The sequence below is a fragment of the Panicum virgatum genome, chromosome 2N (assembly GCF_016808335.1).
Source record: "Panicum virgatum strain AP13 chromosome 2N, P.virgatum_v5, whole genome shotgun sequence".
Taxonomy (NCBI): domain Eukaryota; kingdom Viridiplantae; phylum Streptophyta; class Magnoliopsida; order Poales; family Poaceae; genus Panicum; species Panicum virgatum.
The window spans coordinates 56,895,701-56,914,864 of NC_053146.1; the positions used below are offsets into that span (position 1 = coordinate 56,895,701).

A 19,164-nucleotide genomic window follows, 5' to 3' on the forward strand; every position below is an offset into this window, starting at 1 on the left:
TAATTAGACTCACTAGATTCGTCTCGCGATTTACAGTTCATTTGTGTAATGTGATTTATTTTTCGACTACATTTAGTACACCATGCAAGCGATTTATAAAAATTTTACATTTTGTGTTTTGAGATCTAAATAGGGCCTGAATTTTGTTTCCACCGCGTCTGAAACTCTGATGAGTGTTAGCAACAAGAACAAAGCTGGAAAATGGAGATGAGAACAAAAGCTGCGTTTAGTTCCCAAAAAAGTTTGCGCAGTACCCGTCACATCAAATTTTCGGACACATGCATGGAGCATTAAATGTAGTTGAAAAAAATAACTAATTACATAATCTAACTGATTCCTACTAGATGAATCTAATGATACTAATTAATTTATGATTGGACATTAATTGTCAAATAACAACGAAATGTGCTATAGCAGCCAAATTCAAACTTTTTCACCAACTAAACACCCCAAAGCAGCTAAACAGAAGAGCGCCAGTAAAGGTCCTGTTCGGCTGGAATAAAGTGGATGGGCTAGTTGACTTGCTGGAACAGCCAGCCAATTCAGCTCCAGCAAGTCTCCAGCCAGCCATGCAAGTGTGGTAGAGGCACAATTCACGGCTAATCTCTATACTACGATTCGCGCACCAAAAGGTGCGACGTCAGCGTGCCACGTCATCGAAAAAAAATCTCAGCCGTCGATCCGGCCACGAACGGCCAGCGGCATGCCGAGGCATCCCCACTGACCCACCCTCGCCCGCGCCCCCCGGCCGGCTCCTCGCCGGGCCGCCCCGGCCGCTGGTTGTCGCCGTGTCACAGAGAGGAAGGAGGGGCCGCGCGGCGCCGCACCTCCGGCTTCGGGAGCCGGCCGCCGCCGGTCCACAGAGGGGAGGGCCCTGCGGGGCCGAGACTCCTCGCACCCGCAGACCGCATCCCCAGCCCCGGTCGCCGGCCGCCGCTTGGCCATTGAGGACCCACCCTCGCCCGCGCCCCCGGCCGGCTCCTCGCCGGGCCGCCCCGGACGCTGGTTGTCGCCGCGTCACGGAGAGGAAGGAGGGGCCGCGCCGCGCCGCACCTTCGGCTTCGCAGCCAGCCGCCGCCGGTCCACATAGGAGAGGGACCCGCGGGGCCGAGACTCCTCGCACCCGCAGACCGCATCCCCAGCCCTGGTCGCCGGCCGCCGCCTGGCCATGGAGGAGAGGGGAAGGGTGTCGCGCCGGCCCACGGAGTGCCGGAGGGGAGGGGAGAGCCCGGGCGCCCGCCACGACAAGGAGGGAGGGGAACGGGGCTGCGCGCGCCAGCCACACCCCCGGCCCCGGCCGCCACCCGTCGCCGCGTCACTCCTGGCCCCACGCTGCCTCGGCCTGGCTGGCCCCGTGGTCGGCCGGCACTAGCCATGCCCGCATGGACAGGCGAAGGGAAGGCCCGAGGGGGCAGGGAGCCAAGGGACAAGCCGATGGCTGCTGGCCTGCTGATCTGCTCGCTACTGCTTCAAGAGGGAAAAGAAGAGAGCGTGGAGATGGAGGCGTCAGAGAGGAGAGACATAAGGATGAGGATGAGACGCTGCTGTGTGGCTGGGAAAGAAGGAGGGGCTCACGGGCTCACCGGCTGAGGATAAGGCCACCTGTTCCAGTACCATCTCTTGGTTTATCTGAAAGTGACAAACAATGCATAGGTGATCGTAGCTGCATAATGGCTCGACATATTTTGGCTGACCAACCACAAGAATATATACATGCTCAGGTTAGTTTATAATTTCTCAATTCTGTGCATCAAGCAATAACAACCCCAAGTTTCAGGTACAATTATGATCTGATTACTTTATACAACTGTGTTCTATATGGGCACTATGATTTGCTAGATAATTAGCATCTACTTCTTTTTCCAACTTGAGTTAAAAATTAATTGAAGCATAACTTCTCCGATTTTCCCTGTTTGTTCTGATTAGTATCTCTGCACACACTTGTTTGGCTGGTGAGTGTTTCTGAAGGACTGATTTAGCCAGTCTACTAAACACATTTAACGTCAGCTACAAAAAATAGTTCATATGCATCAACATAAACAAATAAAAAGAGAAGATTTTAGTGTTCACACATTGAAAACGAAAGTTTCATATGTTTAACTGGATAAAGGGAACCACAACAATATATGTGTTAGATTGTAATTGGAAAGACATACCTTGTTGAAGAGCTTCAACAGTAGATTGAAGAAGTTGGCGCTCCTTTTGTAGACTTGAAACTTTGCGTACGTGGACGATTAATGGGAAAATTTAGCAGAAATATAGATATTTTCCAGAGAAAAGCAGAAATATAGATATATGAGCTACTTATGATTTTACTAACTCGTGTCAAGTATCATAGCCCTTCTAAATGCCAATGTGGACACATATCTGAATTCCTGAAAAATAAAATGCACAAAAGTTGCCAATATCCAATGTCCGGTTAGTAGCTTACAAGTTCAGGTGCCTTTAAATTTCAATTTCATACAACATATTCTCTTCGTGCCAATCATTATAAAACCTATAAAAAAAATTTCTAACTATTGTCATCGAAAACCATAGATACATGCACTGGCCACCGGCAAAGCAGCGGGCTTTTCTAGTACAACGATTCGTTTACCAGCTGTTCGGCTGGACCTGTGCTGCGAGCGGCTGGGCTGATCAGCCCAGCCAGTTTAGTCCATCCGAACGGCCTGAAAATCAGGGAGAACATCATCATTGTGCGGGGAGAAGACAGCGGGAATCAGTCAGTGCTTAGACCCGCTGACACCACTGGCCCGCCGGTGCGCCGCAGCGCGTCACCGGCGGCGACTCGCCGAGCGCTACCGGTGGCGTCCCCGTGCAGCCGTCCACTGTCCAGGGGGACAGCGCCCTGCCAACCCCCGTCGTCTCATCGCCTGCCACGACTCGACAAGACAATCAAAGGCGCGCCGGACCAAGGGCGTGTTTAGTTAAAAAATCAAAATTCCAAAAAAAATTTCCCGCACCTGCATGGAGACTTAAATCTAGACGAAATAAAAAACACATTGCGACTGCTGTCTGTAAATGGTAAGACGAATCTAATGAACCTAATTAGGCTGTAATTAGATGCTAAATTGCTACAGTAATGCTACAGTAAATAACCTCTAATGACGGATTAATTAGGGTCATTAGATTCGTCTCGCGATTTACAGACGAGTTCTGCAATTATTTTTGTGATTAGTCTATGTTTAGTATTTCAAATGTAGAAAGATGACTTTTCAAAATTTTTACAAAGTGCAACTAAACACGGCTCAAAAGCGCCGCGCGTCCCCACGCCGCTGCAGAGCCGCTCTGCACCCGCCTCTGCGCGACCCCATTACTCCACGCCCCCACGCCAGCAGCACAGCAAGCAGAGGCGTCCCCTACCACCCCCCGCCTCGCCTGCGATATCACTTTTCACCTTCGCTCTCATCCTCCCTCCTCCCCTTCCTGCGGTTGCCACTTACTGTAGCCGCTAACCAACCAGCCACCGACTGGAACCGAACCACGCCTCGCTGCCGCAGCGGCCATGGACGGCGCGTCGTGGCCCGCGCGGTGGCCTCCGACGCCGGCGCCCCCCGCCTTGCCGCCGCCGCCGCCGCCGCTGCCGAGCCAGGTACGCGCCGCCCACGCGCGCATCTCTCGGTGGGGATTTCGGGGGTTCGGTCCCTGCGGGCGCGGAATGCGGGGGTTTTGGAGGGGTTTTCTGATCAACCCCTGAAACTATCGCCCGTCCCGCGATTCAGGGGGTGGTTTCGCGGTAGCTCGCGGATGATATGCGCGCGATTTTGGGGTCGGAATGCTGCTGCACGTGCGCGGGGTCGCTTGCTGTCTCACTGTTGAGTGCTGGGGTGCTGCAGTGCTCGCTAATAACATGGCGCTAATGTTACCCCCGTGCGTGTGCTGATGGACGGCGTCACTCTGCGCCACCTGCTCCGCCCCTTCTCCGCGCAGGAGGCCGCGGCGGGCGGCCGAGCTTCGGAGCAGCTGGTCACGAATCCTTCGACCGCGCAACCCGGCCAGACTGCGAGAGCGGGGCCGAGCAACGAGCTGCTTGCTCAAGTTCCGGGGAGCTATTCCACTTTCGGCCTTGCGCCGGACCTTAAGGCATTGTTTGATAAGCCAAGTGCGAGCAATGCTGCTGATATCATTGATCTTACTCGGGCTTCTCCGCCCGGTAGCGCTGCCACTGCCACTCTGCCCATGCATTCAAGACATGGATTGACAGCAAGCAGTAGCAATGAGCAGTCCTCTGCTGGAGCACTTTTTTGGAATAAAAGTGCTAATGGAATGGGTACTTTTACTGGGGAAGGTTCAGCCAAAGAAGGTACAGTTCTAGTGAGCTTTGGAGGCAACAATGGCACGTTATCCACAATTCTAGTTTCCCAAACTGACTACTCACGGCAATTGCAACTTGTAGGAATTTCAGACGGTGGCATACAGTTTCATGACTCAAGTGCGTACGCACTGCAGAAATTGCCGTTCAAATCAACGACTCATCATCATCCTACACTGCTTGGTGATCGTATCCGTGTCGCCTGTCTGAACGTTGGTGGGTTCAACTTGCAACGTTGTTACAACCTGACTTGACTACCACAGTATCACTGTGGAGGTAGTCTTTGAAATGGCTAGACTGTTACAGTAAGCGTTTTTCTACCACACCCAAAATCTATATCTGGAATGGCCTCTAGTAAAATACACAGCCATTTAACTATGAGGGCAATCAAAACATTTACACCCAACCATTGGATGAGGTTCCTGCCTTCAGCATTTTAATAGCAGTCTGTTTATGTGAAAGTGAGAAAAGTTTAGACTGACTATTAGTTGGATACTTATAGCAATCTATTGATGATGTTGCCTAAATCAATTACCCTCACTTAACATACATCATTGAAGTTCCTCTGATATGCCCATGGTGATTGAATAGGTGGAGAGTTCTTTGTGGGTGAAGCTGGGCTTTTTGGAGTCATTTGCCTGTGTCATCGGTTGAGAATGTCTGTAGCTAAATTCTGCGAGGTACTTAAGGATCGTCCTAACTGTTCTGTTGATTCCACATTTCAACACACATAATTTGTTTCTTTTTACCTGTAACAGTTATCCACTTTATGTTTAATAAGATTGAAACTATGTACTTCCATATGTTTGTTACAGCATGCGGGAGGAACTCCAGAAAAAGCTGGTGAAATAGTCCGTGTGGAGAATGGCATGACTATCGCCCAATGGTTCAAATTCTGCATAGGGGTGAGTAGTAGATCCAGTTGTGGTTTCATCTGCTGTAATTTAGTTGGTCCAAGTTACTTATTAGTAGAACTAAGGGCCTTTTGTCAAATATTAAGCAGAGCTGATGTTATATTTCTTTTACCCTTTCGTATGTATCTAGGTGGGAGGATCTATTGCTAGCACCAGGTGGGATTGGCCAGAATGGGCATGTATGAAAAGTTCTCCAGAAGAGTACATGTTGAAAAGTCTTGCTTCTAGAAATAGTGGTACAGGAAAAGTAGGGTTATTAGGTGGATATGGAAAAATCACTGGACCTACAAACAACCCAGATTATTCCAGTAATCTGTACATTGAGGGTGGAGGATGCACTAATGTTGACAAGCAAATGAATGGGTCAGATGAAACAAATTACAGAAAGAGTGTTGATGTGCACGAAGCTTTAATAAAGAACTCTGCTTTACTACAGAATTCCACAATAATGAATTTAGGGCTCACTAAAAACCATACAGTTCATGCATTGAACCTGAACCCTCTTAGCACACCTAGTGGAAGCCTACACTTTGAAGCAAGCAGGGGAAGACATTACAATGGAAATCACTTGGCGCATAATTATGGAATCCTTCTGGAGAAAAACTTAGATTCATCTTTTCTTAATCCTGGACAACATTCGACAAGAGTTGTGAGCCATGATAGTAGGGTGTGCAGACCTGATTTCCCCCACAGAATATTGCAGGACAATTTGTGCAATCCTTCAAACACTGAATTAAAGCTTGGGCAATCTTCTTATCATCAACCTATGACCACTCTATTTCCATTGGGACAGTCAGCAGTAATTGATTTTCAGAAACCTCAGGTACATAGGCCATTGGTAAATCAAAGTGAGTTTGCCTCTTATATTGTTCTACTTTCATATTTACTTTGTGCATTGTCACTCAAAGGTAGAACATTAGAAGTTGATCTATGATAATTACTTATCTAGCATCTCTAGTTTTGTGTATGCTTAACCATGCGAAAACCCTGTAATTATCAAAATGAGAAGGCACAATAAGAAACTGTCAAATATTAGTTATTGATAAATATGAATTTGTAATACTCCCTCCGTCCCAAATTATTAGCGATGCATAGCAAAATCTATGCACCTGGAAAAGCGAAAACGACTAATAATTTGGGACGGAGTATGATGTAAAGCGTCATAGCAGAAACATCTGATTAAATTCATGATTATATGTGCACTTCCTGTGAGAGCATTTTATGCTTTTCTTACACATAACGCCATGGTCATGTGGTGCAGATCCTTATCCAAAGCAAGCAACAAAGATCAACAATAATCTAGCTGAACATAATGAAACATCCATTAGTACTGGGAATAAGAAGCAACCACTTGAAGTTGCTAATGGAACAAAACATTCTGAAGGTGGTGAGCGTACAGATGATACATCCAAGAATTCATTTATCTCATTATTTCTTTCACACCTTGAGAGGAATAGTACACCCGAACCCATTGACGATATTCTCAACAGTAATGAGCATTATCATTCAAAGGCTCCTGATGTTGCATGTGGTTCTGATCATCCAAAAATTGCCAGTAGACAGATTGACACAAGGGTTAATGATTATCATCCGAAGTTGAGCCCCACCATTTTTCATATGAGTAGAAGATCAGAGGGCATTTCTCTTTCAGGGGCTTACAGTGGAGATAATCCTCAAGATGCATCCCATGCTAATAGTCAGGAACATTTGATTCATGGGGATTGCCCATCACATTTGCTGCCTAATCAACCTAATGCTGGAATTTCGAAAAATTGTGCAAGAGATTCATGTCCTGCAAATTGCATGAGCTGCACTCACGTGGGTAATAAATCCCATCAGGTTTCACATGGTGACATTGGGGTTCCCTGTTTCTATGATAAAATGGTAAGTGAATCTTGCTCTTGCACATAGCAGAAGCAACAACAGGCACAGCCATGAAAATTGTTCTTCTTTATTGCTTTTCTAAATTCTATAATCCAAGCATTTTGTGCAGCCCAAGGGCCAGGGTACTTTTGAGCGAGTTGATGACTTATGCACACATAGAAGTTTGAGAGCTTATGCCAAAATTAACTGTGAGAATGGGAAGTCTTGCTGTTCTTCTAGAGAGTTTCTACCTAGCTCTTGCCAAAATGATAAGTCAACACTGGGAAAATCAAGTTGTGCATTCTGTTGCAAAATTCAGGAAGATGTTTCCAAACTTGGTTTTATACCTGGTCACTTGTGCAGAACTTCATTTTCTAGTGATCTTGGTCCAGTTCTAGCCAGTAAGCCTACCCTTGAAGGTTGGTTTCTAGATCTAGGAAGGTTGTGTCTATGATGGACAATTGTTGAACTGTTGCCATGTCTTAATTCGTTGCAACACTTACTTTTTGTTTCAGGGCAAGATGAACTTTGTGCCTGCTCCAAATTTGCACAAAGATCATCATTATGTTCTCAAGAACACATCTTGCAGTCTTCTTGTTATGCATGTCCCATTGATGGATTGTACTACAGAAGGTAAACTGATTTATTTTGGTGGTCAGGTCCTTTAGTTGCTTTTACTTGTAATAGTTCCTTGTTTTAATACCGTTTCTCCGGCACCATTCTGGTCCAAGGTGGTGCTTGGAGTGAGTTTTGTAATCGGACCATTTCTTCTTCTTAATACAAAGATACACAGCTCTTCTGCGTGTTCGAGAATTTTTTTTTGATCATTTTGTTCTTTTTTTTTGAAAGAGATACCCCAAGGGAGACACCTGAAGTTTTGTGCCGCACCGAGGGTTCGAACCCTGGGCGGGAGCCTCCCAGCCAGTGGCCTTTGCCACTGCGCCATGAGCTCCTTGGCTCCTTTTGTTCTCCTTATTGCTATTCTGGCTGGCTATTGCCATCACATTATACATTAATCAATGTTTTAGCACCATGATTGTTACCAAGATGCACGATAATGATTATGTCATCACATTCCTTCCTTATTCTGGCTAATTGATCTGCCAGCTTACATACTGTATAATTTGAAAAGAGAGTAGTCAGGGCTTTAGAGTCACCTTACAGTTAAGGGGTCTGACAAACTTTTTCCAGCCTTCAGTTCAAATATAATTGCATTATTTCTGAGCTGTGATCCTTCCTGGACTTTCAATGGGCGCAAGGACATATTACTTTACATCTGACAAACTTTTTCCATCCTTTAATTCTAATATAATTGCATTATTTCTGAGCTGTGATCCTTCCTGCACTTTCAATGGGTGCAAGGACATATTACTTTACATCTGTGCCAGACTAAGATACCACCACCCTTTGCAGTTAGGGTCTATCCAGGGTGTCTATTAGTCTATATATCCATAACCCACCCCAAAACACACCCACCCACCCACAACCGACATGAAATTGATGCTATGAGACTCATCACTAAAAATTGTTTCATAATAGATAACTCTTTCCATATAAATTGATGTCTCGATGTCCTAATGGACTTATATTTTGGATCAGGGGACTATTATTCTCCTAATACTTGCATTTCTTGATGATGGCACACACGTGCTGTACTCTATGTAAATTTTCTTCTTAATGCAATGATGCGCACTTGAGAAAAAAATTATTTTAATTCAGTTTACTTCATTATTTTACCCTAGCCACCTTGCATCACATTTCAGACTTAATAAATGTGCTTTTGTACCTATCTGCATGCTTCCTTACATTGTACTTCTATTTATTGCAGTTCTATGGGACATGCAGCAGATAGCTTGACAAAACACACTCTGTTTGATGCACTTAACAGAAAAGAACAAGGCCCTTGTTACAATGGAAGATGCTGCTATTCTGTAGTCCCAAAATGTTTGTCTGGTTGCGTCTTTACAAAACACTGTGATGTCAGAATTGATCAAATTGGTCATAATGCGCATAAAGGCAAACACCAGCTGCAAATGCCTACCAGATGCTGCACATTAGAAGAGAATGAGAAGTTAACATGCCAATGCTTAAGCAATAGAATTGCTGGAACAAACTTGTCCCAAGTTTCTTATTTTAAACATGTATCTGATAAAGTAATGAACCAGCCTTCTATTGCTATAACAGAGAGACTGAAGAATGTATCGGAAGCTTCAGTGGCTGATGACAGTTTGTCAAAAGTAGTAACAGAGAAAAAGGGCGTTTACAGAGATTCTGTCGTATCCAAAGGACAACCAAAGTTTGGGTTCTCTTCTGGATCTTCCAGCATTGTGGTTACAAAGTTTCAGATGTCACCTGAAGTTAACAATGTATCCTCTACTGCTAAACATAGGAAACATAAAAAATTATGTGATGAAGGATCAAGAATTGAGAAATGTTCCGCATCCAGCTACGTGCCTACCAGTAGCACAGGATGTGAAGAAGCCATAAATAGTTTTACCAGATCTCAGTTGGGTCCATCTCGAGTGAAGCGCAAGAGTAATCAGATTTCTGAGGGAAGTAGACTGGAGGAGAAGGACAATGAGGAGCCTTGTTTTGGACCCCAAAAAAAATATAGAACATTGAGGTTCTCTGGTAAAAATTCCGAATCAGATGATTGTACTAGGACTAGTTCTGAGTCATCCCAAAAGGGGTGTTGCCAACCACTAAATGAGGTTAACTCATTTTCTTGCAAGGTGCTGAGAACCAAGCGAAAACATACAATGCAACTGAATAAGCCTGTGAAACGGCTTCATAACCAGAACAAGGTTTTCAAAGGTGATGATGAGCAACCAGATACCAAGGGCAGTTGTTTTGGTGGATCAGATTCCTTTGATAGAAGAAAGCATGTAGAGGATATGACTGCTCTGGATAGAACAAAACATCACCGGGAAGGGAGTCGAGTATTTATCCGCAAACTGCCCAAATATGTATCTCTGAATTGCATTGTCAATGAACCTGACAGTGAAGATGCTTGCAGTGGGAGTGCTGGGATTGATCCTAGCTTAGTAGCCACAGGGATAGCAAATGATAACCGAAAATCTCCCAAGATTGTTTCACTCAGTCTGGTTCTTAAAAAGGCTAAGAGATGTCATTCTGTTAAACTCTGTAAGACAGAAAGCACCCACTTGTATGAGGAAAGGGGCTCAGATTGTTCTGTGAACAGCTCAGATTGTTCTGTAGATAAGTATTCCATTGATAATGAAGATTGCGGCCCACAAGCTGAATATGAAATGCAGGGTTCCAAAAGGAGTAGGTATTCATCTAATGGTTTAAGGTCTCATTTTGTGGATCACTGCAAAAGACCATCTGGTGGTATAGTTCAGAAACTTAATTTTAGCTACTTTGAACATATAGCTTGCTGTGATTTTCTTTTAGAGAACTTGAAATATGAAAAGGCATCTCATTTCAGTTCTTGGAGAAGATGATCCTCTTGTTCAGAGTAATGATACGAGAAGAGTGCCGTAGTTTGTTTGGCTCTATAGCACCAAAATTGATTATGCTCCATAAGATCTATGATGTTTGTCTAGATGCCCTGTAGTTAGCACCTTTTAGTCTTTGAAGCCATTTGAGAGAAAACGATTTAGTTGTGTTTTGCCATATGATATACAATTTGACTATATTTTATTTGACATAGGAAAATGGGGATAAACCCTTTTTTTAATAAAAAAACAGAATGGCACAGCCATGAATGGATCCTGCGCCACATTGCTGTGTCTCCTTTGTTTTCCCAAGTGGCTTCATACCCCAGTTTATGTATAACTATTAACACAAGCAACAGTTGTCTTTTGTACATGAAAAATGTATCAGGATGTACTAGTAAACTGCAGTTTTTTTTGTCACTAACATTGTATTTCAACCATATACAGGGACTAAGAATCGAAAAGCAGGTGTATCCTTTGCTAGGATTAAGAGGCATACTAATTTTGCAAACAGATCAGCATGCTATTCTGGCAGTGACAAAGACAATGCTGTGCTAACCCATGAAGTTAATGTTAGGAGGTTGTGACTCCAGTACATGCATGATGCATCTTGTACATTTATTTACCAAGGATATATTCTTGGCAGAATACTCTATATTTATCTAATTTATTTCATCTCCAACTGATCTGAGATAAAGTTTTACTTAATGTATTGTACAGGCACAGTGGAAGGCTTAGTTCAGATACTCCATGCTGTGTTTGTGGAATCTTAGACCTGGAGCCTTCCAATCAATTGATACAGTGCAGCAAGTGCTATATCAAAGTATTCCATCCAAAAAGTGCTATATCAAAGTATTTCACATTACCTTTTACCTATGCCCTAGTACTACTGCATATTTATAGAGATCAGTATTTTGTGTAGGTGCACCAAGCTTGCTATGGTGTTCTGAAAGTTCCTAGAGGTCAATGGTTCTGTAGACCCTGCAGGACTAATACCCTGAACACGGTAAGCAAATTCATTTACAGAAACAGAAAGTAATTTCTTTAAGTACATGCATCCTTGTGGAGATTTTTTTTCTTGAAAGTGCAGGAGAGCTGCGCATCAATATATTAATAAGGGGTAAGAACCCCAAGTGGTACAGTTTAGGGCTTGTACCAAACCCAAACAAAGGATCCTTGTGGAGATTTACTTAGTGTAACATGTCATATGCAAACTACAAGAGTGGCTTTGGCAGATCTTCTCATCATTAATCAAGCATGTTGATTTCTTAGCTTTAGTACCATGGTAGAACTATATTTGCCATTCTTACTGTCCTTTGGCAATAAACCATGTAGCCTATGATTTAGTTGTTTAAGGAAGAGATGCCATGTAGCCAATGATTTAACTGGTTAAGAGAAATGCACGTGCTTTATGAGTTTAGCATGCTGCTTAAATACAAAAGGAATTGATGGTTCTTTCTGCAAGCGGACCTTGATATGGTGATTCTAGGCTAAAATTTCGACACTAGAATTTGGAACATGATATCTAGAAGAATATGTTAAACTGCTCATATCAGTAAGCCTCCAATTTGCTTGATCCTCAGTTGATTTCAGGAAATCGAGCTACATACATGGATCCAGTTATATTTTTTTTTAAGTTTCCACATCCTATTTGCTACTCCATTATCAAAGTTTATTTTATATTAACTTTGGTTCTGTTAAGACTTTAAGTGCATCCATGCCTTACTGATCTGAACCCTGGAGGCCTGGACCCACTTTACGAGTATCTTCTAGACTAGTGGTAGACTGCTGATAATGTACTGTCTTGCCTTGAAGGAAAATATTTGATTGTGATAATCATTTCTAGGGGACAAAAAAGTTTGTCTTGCCGACCAGTCTCTTATTGCCTCTGTTTTCAGGCCTGTGTGTTATGTGGTTATGGAGGTGGAGCTATGACAAGGGCACTGAAAACTAAGAACATTCTGAAAAGTTTGCTCAAAGGTTTGACGACTATAGCGAGGTCAGAAAAATATGTTGATTCATTAGGAAATGCAAGCAGCGAGTGTACAAGTAAGTACTTACATGGGGAGGGTGTTGAGCATAATCTATTTCGTGCTTCCAAATCAACAAGATTTAAACATTTTGTCTGCAATAGGTCTGCGAAATCCAGTAGACAGTGCACATGGGGATAGCATTGTGAACATGAAGAACATTACCAGCAATACCTGGACCTCTATTAATCACAATTCCAGTTTGCTTGGACCACGAACAATGCAGTGGGTTCACATGGTCTGTGGACTATGGACACCTGGCACGAAATGCCCAAATGCTGCCACAATGAGTGCTTTTGATGTATCGGGTGCTTCACCTGCCAAGAAAAATACTGTGAGTTCCATATATGAATATTCTTGTGATAATTTAATGGAGTGATCTTTCTACACCTTGTTGGAGTACATTGAGTCCCATGTATAGAGGCCCTTGTATTACTACTATATTGCCCACCCTTCTAGGGTTTGGAAGAATAGACACAATTATTCTCTCCAATATGGTATCTAGCCTTCTTTTTCCTCTCCCTCCCTCCCTCTAGCCGCCGGCGCCGCCGCCGCCGCCGGCACCATGGCCGGCCGCCGGCGCCGCCCCACCTCTCCTCCTTCCCTCCCCTCTCCTCCCTCTCCTCCTCTGCTCTAGATCCGGTGCCGCCCGCCTCCTCTGCGCTGGATCTGGCGCCGCCCGCCTCCGCCTGGGCTGGCGCCGGCCCCTAGCGCCTCTCGGCCGCCGGCCTCTGGTGTGCCCCGACAGCCACCCTGGCCGTCCTCGAGCCGGCGCCGGCCACCGCTGAGGGCGCCGGGTCTTCTACTCTGCTCTAGGCCGCCGCCTCTGCTCCAGGGGCGCAGCGCTCATGGGCCGCCGCCTCTGCTCCGGGGGCGCAGCGCGCGTGGCACCAGGCCGCCGCTGTGCAGCCGCCCCCCCCCACCGCTGCCACCACGCTGGTTGCCGCCGTGGGCGGTCCTCCCCCCGCCCTAGCCCAGGCCTCGCCGCCGCCAGCCCCTGCCGCTGCCGCCGCCGGTATGGACGACCGGCAGCCGTCGTCCCTGCCTCCCTTCGCTGGCGCCGCCGGATCCGCAGCCCTCGGTGCTCCTCTGGCCGTGCGCACGGGAGGCGCGGGCGCGGCCCTCGGCGTGTGTGCGTGGCCCGCTCCTCTGGCCGCCGCCGCCGCTCTTGTGGCCGCGCTCGTGCTCTGCCGCCGCGCCCGCGGCGTCTCTTCCCGCGCTCGCGGCGCCTCTGGCCGCGGCGCCCGCGCCCGCGGTGCCCGTGCACGCACCCCTGCCTGCACCGACGGCCGCGCTGTTCACGGCGCCCACGCCCACATGGCTTGGGTTCGGTATGCCCCCCGCGGACGTGCCGTTCGCCGCCGCCGCCTTCCGCGGGCAGCAGATCGCTGCCAAAGCTGCTATGGCCGACGCTGCTCTCGCCGCGGCCCTCCTCGCTGCCAAGTTCGAGGCTGCGGCGGCTCAGGAGCGGGTTCGCGGCCGACGGTCTCACTCATCGGGCCACCGCGGAGAAGCACTACTTCCAGCCCATCCCCTTCCCCGAGCACGTCGCTTTCGTTCTCCCACCAGGCTCCGCGCCTCTGGATCTGGACCACGGATCGACCAGCCCGACCCCCTCCTTGGTGCTCCTCTCACCAGCCAAACCGGGGGTGGGGGAGGCCGCGGGCGTCGGCGGGGGGGGGGGGGGGGGGGGGCGTATTGGAGGCCGTCGGGGCACTCCGACTCCGGCTCCCACTCCTGCTCTTGGCCCCTCGATGTGGCCGTTTCAGGGCCGGGAGCTCCAGCCGGTGGCCATGCTCACCAGTGCTCCTCTGTTCGCGCCGTTCTGGACCCCGCCCACTCAGCCCAGCCAGCAGCCGGCCTGGCCTGGGGGTGGGACCAGGTCGCACTGGCGCAGTCTTTCAGCATCATGGGGCTGCCGTCACCGGTCAGCACCGGGTGGATCGCTGACTTGGGTGCCTCCTTCCACACCACCCCAGATGCTGGTATACTCTCTTCCGTCCGACCCCCACACCTTTCTTATCCTTCTTCCATCATAGTTGGCGATAGGTCTTGCCTTCCTGTCACCGCCATGGGTTCTGCTCCTGTTTCTTTTCATCTTCCCAATGTCCTTGTTGCTCCTCAGATGGTTCATAACCTTCTTTCTATTTGTCAGTTTACAACTGATAACTTTTGTTCCATCGAATTTGACTCTTCTGGCCTCACTATAAAGGATTCGGCCTCCCGGCGTCCGCTTCTCCGGTGTGACAGCACGGGCCCCTTTACACCCTTCGCCTTCCGTCTTCCGCTGCACCACTCGCCTCCTTCGTCTGCCGCTCTTGCCGCGACGCTGTCTTCCACCACCTGGCACCGCGGTCTTGGTCGCCCTGGCCGCGACGTTCTGGCTCAGCTCGGTCGTAGTACCGATGTTCTTTGTACTAGGGCTCCAGTTGAGCACCTCTGCCATGCGTGCCAGCTTGGTCGCCATGTTCGGCTTCCTTTTTCCTCTTCTTCGCATGCGATGCATGCCTTTGATCTTGTTGACTGTGACCTGTGGACCTCTCCTGTTCTCAGCCTTTCTGCCTACAAATACTATCTGGTGGTGGTCGATGATTTCTCACACTACTCTTGGACTTTTTCCTTGCGTGCCAAGTCTGAGACCTTCCCCACCCTCCTCCACTTCTTTGCCTGGGTGTCCACTCAGTTCGGCCTCACCATTAAGGTCGTCCAGTGTGACAACGGGCGTGTGTTCGATAACTCCACCTCCCGTTCCTTCTTTCTCTCTCGGGGTGTTCAGCTGCCCATGTCTTGTCCGTATACCTCTCCCCAGAACGGCAAGACTGAGCGGATGATTCGCACGACGAACGACGTGCGCACCCTTTTGATCCAGGCCTCTCTGCCCCGCGCTTCTGGGCCGAGAGCCTCCACACCGTCACCTACTTGCTTAACCGCCTTTCGTCCACTGCTTCTCCTGCTCCCACTCCACACCACGCTCTCTTCGGTAACCCTCCTCGCTACGACCACCTTCGGGTCTTCGAGTGTGCATGTTACCCTAACATCTCCGCCACTGCTCTTAACAAGCTGGCGCCCCGCTTGACTCGTATGTTCCTTGGTTACTCCCCTGACCACAAGGGGTACCGATGCTTTGACCTCACCTCTCGCCGCGTCCTGATCTCCCGACACGACGTGTTTGACGAGTCGGATTTCCCCTACTCCACCTCCTCCACACCTTCTCCTGACCCCGAGTTGGAGTCCTTATTTCCGACTGACCCGGTGGTTCAGCCACCTTTACCTGTCTGCCCTTTCCCTGCAGGTTTTTCCGGCACCGGCACCGCTTCCGGTGATCTCTGCTGCGCCACGTGCGGCCCCGGTGCCCACTGTCGTGCCACACGCGGCCCCAGGACCTCCTGTCGTGCCGTGCGCGGCCCCGGGGTCTCCTGCTATGCCACGCGCGGCCCCGGTGCCTCCTCCTGCACCTGCGCGGTACGCTCAGCCGGTGCAGGTGTACCAGCGTCGTTCGGCGTCGGCACCGGCGCCGCCACGGTACGCTCAGCCGGTGCAGGTGTACCGGCGTCGGTCGGCGCCGGTGTCGACCAGCGCCGCCTTCGGCTCCGGAGGCTCCTGCGACGCCTACACCGGAGCTGTCGCCGCCACCGCCTCCGCCGGTTCGCTCTCGAGTCGAGCCGACAGTGTACCACCCGCCAGTCGTTCATCGGGATCCTCGACATATCCATCCCATGGTGACTCGGCGGATGGCGCCTTAGGCCGCGACTCTCTCCGCAACCGAGGGGGAGCCGCGGGTCTCTCCGGTACCCTCCAATGTGGCCAATAACATCAGTAATGCAATCAATTTCAGCAAATTTTTCATAGCCATACGTCCATAATACATTCAAAATTAGAAGCATCATTGGTCTAACATTCTAAAATAGACTCAACACGTCTCTTGACTGCCTAACTGTGACTGTGCTGCTTTGTCTATGGTCCACCCTAGTTATATTGATTCTTTATTTCTTTTGGCTACATCGTTAGCGGAAGTAGCGGACATTTATTATCACTAAATCCTGTCAAAACCCCTTTAGCGGACATAGCGGACAAATGTTGTATAAGCGTAGCGGTAGATCTCTTAAAAAGCTAATAGCGGACTATAGCGGGTTATTTTGTACATGGATTACAATCTAAATTTGATAATTCTAAATGAACATTTTTCTTGACCTTGACTCCTGCAATTCTTTTTGCCGTCAGGCATGTTCAATATGTGGCAGAACTGGGGGCTCATTTATTAAGTGCCGAGATGTAAATTGTTCGGTGCTCTTTCATCCTTGGTGTGCACATCAGAGGGTATGATACTTGCACATAAAACAAATTCTTATGTTGGCTAAAGGTGGCCCTCTAAATTCTCAATACATGTACTTACTGCATGCTCATAGGATATATTTTGAAACTTCGATTAAGTAAACCCGAGATGACATAGAGGATGCCCAATCTTATCATGATCTTAAAGCAATGTAAGGAACAATGTGGCTTTATTGTAGATAATTTCTACGCTGCTTGATTGTTTAGGATGATACGAGTCATGTGCTGCTTTCCAATAGTAAGAACAAGGTTTCATTTTATTTTCCTCGCCATTCTGCTTTTCTTTATTTGGTTGTAAAATCAAAGTTGGCTCTTCTGTGATTTCTCAGATCTTGAGTTTCAGGCTTACCACAAAAACAGAAAAGTTTGTGACTCAATGGTTGCAGTTAATAATGACGGGAATAATTACTCTATTCCTCCAACCCTAGATGGGTGGGTATATATAGAACCTATACATGGGCCTCTAGATGGGCCTCTATACACATGGGCTCAATATACTCCAACAGTTAATATTACATCCGTGGAGCTTATATGTTCCATGTTCATATTTGCTTGTGATATCTTAACAGGGTTTGCTGCAAAGTGAGCCCGAAGGTGAGCGCAATGAAAATGTTGGCTTTTATGGGCGATGCATGGATCATGCTAATGATTATTCTAGTCACGTTAATCCTAAGAAGGAATGCTCTAGAAGCAGCAACTGGACATGCTCACGGACAGAGGTAATACTTTTTGAAACCTTCTATTGCCTGGAAATCAAAATCTGTATATCTATTTATTATTTGAAAAACAGGGTTTTAAAGGTCGAGAGAGAGAGGGCTATCCTGGTACTAGCCACAAGAAATCTGAAGAGTACAGTGGTGAGTTCAATGTTTCCCAAGAACAGATAAATGCTTGGGTACGCATAAATGGTTCGAAGCCGTGCGGAAGAGGACAGGTATCTTCATTCAGTTAACTTTCGTTGTAATGCAGTGTTATATATTCTATATTGGTATAGTGCGACATCATAGGTTGAAGCATATTGTATAATCAACTTCTTGGACAAAGCCCTAAGCGTTTCTTGCATGTCTTTATTTTTTATTCCAGAAGGAATACATCCATTACAAGCAGTTAAAAGGTTGGAAGCATTTGGTAGTGTACAAATCGGGCATACATGGACTTGGTCTCTACACATCAGTATTTATTCCACGTGGCTCAATGGTAATTCATCAGTTCTGATTTTTTTTCTGTATATACCGATTAAGGAATTTAGCAAATGAATTCATTCTGAAGTTTTGCATCAAAATAGTTCAGGTTGTAGAGTATGTGGGTGAAATTGTTGGGCAGCGGGTTGCTGACAAAAGAGAGATCGAATACCAGTCTGGAAAACGACAACAATATAAGAGTGCCTGTTATTTCTTTAAGATTGACAGGGAGCATATTATTGATGCCACCTGTAAAGGTGGGATCGCAAGATTCGTCAACCATTCGTGCCAGGTAACAACTTGTGCTTGAACATGTCTTTAGACCCCCAATTGGAACATGATTTTTCCCCCCCACCATATTCTAGAAGCCCTAATCAGCTTATTATTTCAAATATACCCATTTATATTAATTCTGTTCTTTCAATCTTTGTTGGATCAGCCAAACTGCGTTGCGAAAATAATCTCAGTCAGGAACGAGAAGAAGGTACTCCTGCCTATATATATTTGTTTCCTTACAAAATTTATATTACTGCATTGTAAGTTTAGTCCAAATCGGTGCATGAGCCTCATAAGAAAGCGAAATATGTCCTACAGCAGCACTAAAAGAGAAACAAAAAGGGCGAACTACAGTATGAAATTTGTTAAGAACTATATGGTAACTTTAGAAGTTCCAAGCTACAGGATTCTCACAAGTCAGAAGTTCCAACTGTGGTGGACTTAGATTGACTGCATTATTGGTATGTCCAGGTAATGTTTTTTGCAGAACGCGACATAAACCCAGGGGAGGAAATTACTTACGATTACCACTTTAACCGAGAAGATGATGGCCAGAGGATCCCTTGCTTCTGTAGATCAAAATACTGCCGGCGTTACCTCAATTAGTTGACCATGTGCCAATCTTGCCCTGTAACATGTCTATATAACCTTTATTTTTCATCCTTTAGAACTGCATTGAATGTCTGGGAGAATAATGAACTGCCTGCTGTATATAAATTCTAGGGATACTGCCAGATTATCTTGTGATAACCAAATGAACTATCATCTCTATGTAGACCTTAGGGTTTACATTCTGAC

The 19,164-nt window shown here is 46.9% G+C and overlaps 1 protein-coding gene and 1 long non-coding RNA gene across 7 annotated transcripts; one reads left to right on the forward strand and one right to left on the reverse strand.

The window, feature by feature from the left end:
- Window positions 1-341: 341 nt before the first annotated feature.
- On the reverse strand, window positions 342-2,550 carry LOC120658489. The gene is made up of 2 exons (XR_005668703.1): window positions 2,157-2,550; window positions 342-1,629 (listed from the first exon to the last, which is right to left on the reverse strand). It is a non-coding gene; the product is annotated as an uncharacterized LOC120658489 (long non-coding RNA).
- An 814-nt stretch (window positions 2,551-3,364) lies between these two features.
- Window positions 3,365-19,125, forward strand: LOC120658263. Of its 6 annotated transcripts, none has more exons than XM_039936496.1 (22): window positions 3,367-3,592; window positions 3,883-4,303; window positions 4,397-4,528; window positions 4,904-4,992; window positions 5,128-5,217; window positions 5,357-6,074; window positions 6,488-7,110; window positions 7,220-7,508; window positions 7,605-7,722; window positions 8,918-10,440; window positions 10,995-11,127; window positions 11,268-11,370; window positions 11,470-11,553; window positions 12,446-12,596; window positions 12,682-12,911; window positions 16,799-16,894; window positions 17,479-17,628; window positions 17,700-17,843; window positions 17,996-18,106; window positions 18,200-18,382; window positions 18,530-18,574; window positions 18,838-19,125. In XM_039936496.1, the coding sequence occupies exons 1-22, from the start codon at window positions 3,506-3,508 to the stop codon at window positions 18,970-18,972; spliced, it is 5,655 nt and encodes a 1,884-aa protein (XP_039792430.1). In that variant the 5' UTR covers window positions 3,367-3,505; the 3' UTR covers window positions 18,973-19,125. The 6 variants fall into 6 exon arrangements, with proteins under 6 accessions (XP_039792433.1, XP_039792430.1, XP_039792432.1 ...); XM_039936495.1 differs by having other exon boundaries at window positions 3,369-3,592; window positions 17,993-18,106; XM_039936497.1 differs by lacking the exon at window positions 16,799-16,894 and having other exon boundaries at window positions 3,368-3,592; window positions 17,993-18,106.
- The last annotated feature ends 39 nt before the right edge of the window (window positions 19,126-19,164 follow it).